This window comes from Sinocyclocheilus grahami, unplaced genomic scaffold (genome assembly GCF_001515645.1).
Source record: "Sinocyclocheilus grahami isolate Dianchi unplaced genomic scaffold, SAMN03320097.WGS_v1.1 scaffold327.1, whole genome shotgun sequence".
Classification (NCBI taxonomy): domain Eukaryota; kingdom Metazoa; phylum Chordata; class Actinopteri; order Cypriniformes; family Cyprinidae; genus Sinocyclocheilus; species Sinocyclocheilus grahami.
The window spans coordinates 267,329-272,344 of record NW_015505506.1 but is presented as its reverse complement, the minus strand read 5'-3'; the positions used below and the strand labels follow the sequence as shown (position 1 = coordinate 272,344).

Below are 5,016 nucleotides of genomic sequence, written 5' to 3'. Positions count from 1 at the left end.
TGACCTGAAGGCCGCTATCAAAGCAACCTGGGCTTCCATACCACCTCAGCTGTGCCACAGGCTGATTGTCTCCATGCCACGCCGCACTGATGCAGTAATTAAAGCAGAAGGAGGCACAACCAAGTACTGAGTACATGTACAGTAAATTAACATACTTTCCAGAAGGCCAACAATTCACTAAAAATGTTTTTTTTATTGGTCTTATGAAGTATTCTAATTTGTTGAGATAGTGAAATGTGAGCCAAAATCATCCCAATTAAAAGAACCAAAGACTTAAACTACTTCAGTCTGTGGGCATTGAATTTATTTAATACACGAGTTTCACAATTTGAGTTGAATTACTGAAATAAATGAACTTTTCCATGACATTCTAATTTATTGAGATGCACCTGTACATACACACACACACACACACATATATATATATACATATATACACCCACATATATATATATATACACACACACACAGCCTTAGTTAGATTCTATGTAGACCTGTGATCTGGGTACTTTTTTGATGTTTTTCATCTTTCCCCCATACAGAATGTACCAACAGGACCCAACAACAAGCCTAAGCTGCCCATTGTCGTTGCCCAGTGTGGAGAAATGTGATGTATTACACATCAGAAAAGACATGTGACCTTTGCTTTAAAGAAAACAGACAAGCTATTTCGGACAGACTAACTTATCATCATCTCCATTGCAAATCGTGTCATTTTTGTATAGGTCATTTTGTGGAATTGCCTGATTTTTTGTGAAAAATTCTTGGTTGAACGAGTTTGTAATTTTATATTGTACAATGTAAGTCACAGCAGAATTTGCATGTTAGCACTCGACACTGATTCAGAGCAGATTTCACCATTAGCTCATCTGACTTTCTTTTATCGACATTTGCATTTATGACCAAACTTGAACATTCAAGACAGAAACATGTATTCTTTGTACATTCTTTTATTTTGATCAGCCTTTAGAAATGGCCTTAAGACCGTTGAGGGTTTTCTTAGCCTTGTAACTTAATAAATGTTGACCCGTGTTTTTTTTTTTTTTTTTTTTAAGTCATCGTTTTACATTCTTTATTTCACTTCAGATTCAGTGAGAATTGAAATCAAGAGACGTTTCCTGAATTGTCAAGGTCTTCGAGTTTATGATACTGAGCCAACACCTTAAAGGACATCTTAATGCAAATTCCTTATGGTTGTACTCCCTTTGTCTTCTTGCTGCCTACCCTAACCCAAAGCCCCTTCCCCCATCTCTTGGACCGTGTCCCACGTGCACAAAAGGGCTCTTTCAGCTGAAGTGCAGGAAGAGTTTGGACTCGGTGGGAGGCTTCTGGGGTCAATGTTAAAGCCCGTCTTTGTGTGGGACAACAGGGCCATTAACAATAAAATCACACTTCAACCAGGTCTCCTCCACGGTAGTGCCAAAAACATATTTACATGACAAAAGGCAAGGGGGTAGCGTGGGTCTGTCTCAAATGGTCATTGAGTGCTTCCTTTATAATGCGGTGGGAGAAGTCAGTGATGGGATTTATTTACATTGAAGTCATGGATTGATTCAGGTTCTGATTGGTTCACTGATGAGTGAAGCTATTCATACCTGCTTCATTTCTGTCTTTGTCGATTTGATGTCTGTTAAATATTTTGCACATTGGACATGAATGAGAAGTCAGTGATGGGATTTATTTACATTGAAGTCATGGATTGATTCAGGTTCTGATTGGTTCACTGATGAGTGAAGCTATTCATACCTGCTTCATTTCTGTCTTTGTCGATTTGATGTCTGTTAAATATTTTGCACATTGGACATGAACGCTAGAGATGAACTGTTTTGACAGTATAATATGAGGACATTTTGAGATGAATGGGAGTTTAATGAATGATAAGTAGACAGCTTTGTATTGAAATATACACCAATTTCCTAAACTGCTTTTGATAATCTCACGCTCTCTCAATTCCATTTTTATAAAACATGATTATAATATAACAATAAACAATGGAACAACAAGCACTGATAAAACAGTATTGCAATAGCGTGCTGAGTGATGAATAAAATATTATATAAATAATATTATATAAAATTGTAATAGTGCCAAGTGTTGAATAAGATTAAATTACACACACTCCTATGTAAATGAATAAATGTACTTTCTCAGTTCAATTCAAAGGAGCTTTACTGGCATGTCTAGATAAGACCATAAAAATATAACTAGAGGTACCAAGCCCGTTCTCTCAATATTTCATACCTGATTTATAAATATTTTCCTTTATTTTAAAATACGTAAGCCTGCCACTGAACGAATATATATATATATTTATATATTCACTTTTTAAAAGCTCATAATAAATGATTCAGAACTATGTGAAATATGCATTATTTTTACGTTCTGGTCAATTTTGTTGGTTATATGGGTTGTAGATGTTTGGGTTATATATCTGCCAGTGTGTCGGCTAGGATAAATGGGGTCTTGAATTCTGGGCGGTGCTAATTCTTTATGTAACCAATCGTGATCAGGCGTAATGATATTTCCATGTGATTGACAGTAAATATAACCAATGAGCGTCAGTAAAATAATTGACGTTGACTTATCCGACCAATTGGATTGAGGGATGGGTGGAGAGATGTGACAGAATATCGTCCGGCATCTTCACTCAGTCCGTCCAGTTCGATCGGCAGCGGGAGCGGAGAAAGGAAAGCGGAGAGCCCGAAGGCAGCAGCCCCCACCACCGCCGGCCCAGGTTACCATCTAGAACCGGGAAAACACACTAGAGAGCCACCGCCGGCTTTACCAACAAGAGAACAACATGAGCAGCGAGGCCGAAACACAGCAGCAGCAGCAGCAGTCGCCGCCGCCGCCGCAGCCTGCCGCCGACACGGAGAGCCCATCCAGCCCGACAGCCGCAGCTACCGCGGAGGATAAGAAGGTCATCGGTAAGCCTGTCAGCGAAGCCTCAGTCCTCTCGGGCTGCGGACTCGTTCATTCAAAAGAATATATTTCTTTAATACGTCGGTGCTTTAAGGCCTAATACAATTTTAACCGAAACGTTAAAGGATTTTTCCGTTAGGGAAAGCGTGTGGCCTCACTGCGACTGTGTGTGTCGTTATTCAGCCACCAATTTAATATTACTACCGTATTCCCGTGGCTACCTGGCCAGTGTTTTTGTTACGGACTTGCTTTACTTCGTACATTGAAGGACTCGTACGTTAAGCTTCAGCCGTTAAACGGTCTCCGTCAGTTTAAATGTTCGCTCGCGCGCCGCGTTCCATCAAACCGCCACGACGCGTGCTCGAGTCCGAGGCCTGCTTCAGGCAACACGAGTCCCGCTCACCGCGCTTCTCACTCCGGAGAGCCGCTAGCGTTATCCACTGCCCATACACCCACGATACGACTACTATATTATATCAGTATATGTATGTTGACTGTTTAGGCCGTCGATGTTTACGGTCCGTGAAACGGATCCTTGAGCTTGGCCCTGATCGTGATATGATGACCCAGATTAGCCATTCGACTGAAACACGTACACCGTACCAGTATACGAGTCCCGCTGTCCGGGTCCGTGAGGACCGCGTCGGGCTGAGTCGGCATCGATTATTGCGACGGCCGTGTTCTTGGGGAAAGCGCATATGAGCCAGACCAAAGCCTCTCTCCCTTTGTTCGAGCGGGGCGTTAGACGCGTCGCGCATACGTGTCCTTATTAACGCCATCGACGCCGTCTCCTGGAGATCTCCTCAGCCAGCAGGCGATTTAAAGTAACTTACAGATTTCGTAACACTCGTATAGATCAGGATCGTCTGCCTCTTTCTCGCGACCCCACATATAAAATGTCCGCCGTGGTGTTTGGATGATGGACGCCTCTTTTGTCTTATCCGCTGCTGCAAGCTCCGAGCGCTTCGGACGTTTAGCCACGCATACTAATCACCCGTCAGTCGCGATCTGAAGGAGAATATATCTTCTCGTAGTGCTTGTTTGTGTCGAGTAGTGAAGATGGAGAATCTAGACAGTTTGGCTCCGATCCGGCCACATGGCTGATGCTAGTGTGCTAACTGCAGTTAGCATCTCAACAGCATCACTTCCTACTTCACCACCACACTCGGCAAATGCGTGTGCGCACTAATAAACTACAGCCTAAACGAGATTTGTAACCAACACCAGGCCATCTTTCACCCCAAGAACTAGTTTTATATTTTCAAACCCATTTTCTGTTTTTTTTTTCTTAAACTATTATTATTATTATTATTAAACAATTTTTCAATGGGGTGAGGCAATATTTTCACAGCCAAAATAAAATATTTATTTGAAGTACTACCAAAGATTTTAGGTTTATATTTGCACATTCATGATTCTCTAATATTGGTTAGTGATCAAATGACATGCAGTTAAACATATAAAATATTTTGATTGTTTTATTTTTATTGTTTGGTATTTTTAAATGTTTTTATGTTTTAATTAATTATTAGCTTTTCATCATCTCATGCACCAACTGCAGTTCTGTCACAAATTCCAGTTTGTGAAACCCGAGGTAAGGTATACACAATAAATTTGATTTTCAATAGGGACGTAACGATTCACTCAACTCATGATTCGATTCGATTCGATTCACGATTTTGATTTCACGATTCGATTCGATTCACGATTTATTTATTTTTTTTACAAAATGAGATTTAAGACAAATTATAAATTAAATGTGTCCTTTTATTATTGCTTGGACAAAATTCTGCATGTTTCTTTGTGAAATTGAAATATAACACTATAATAATATACTAATATAGCACTTGTAAATTATTGCTCTTTTGTTGGTTTTGATTGCTTCTATTGTCCTCATTTGTAAGTCGTTTTGGACAAAAGCATCTGCTAAATAACAAAATTTAAATATAATGTAAATGTAAATAACAAAACTAAATTTTAATTTTTAAACAATCCCCAAATCAAATAAATAAGTAACACAAATAAAATAAATATCTTCATATAAACAAAATAATGCTTCGTCTGTGCTCTTTCCTTTTAAAATTAGAGGCAATC

General features: G+C 39.5%; 1 protein-coding gene across 1 annotated transcript in view; it reads left to right on the top strand.

Annotated features, from left to right (window-relative positions):
- LOC107602460 (peptidyl-prolyl cis-trans isomerase H-like) overlaps positions 1–1,644 on the top strand; it is a 38,784-nt gene extending 37,140 nt beyond the window's left edge. The window contains exon 9 of the mRNA XM_016294961.1: positions 543–1,644. Coding sequence (XP_016150447.1) covers positions 543–611 — 69 coding nt within the window. The 3' untranslated portion in view covers positions 612–1,644. The remainder of the gene's footprint in view (positions 1–542) is intronic.
- Positions 1,645–5,016: the final 3,372 nt, after the last annotated feature.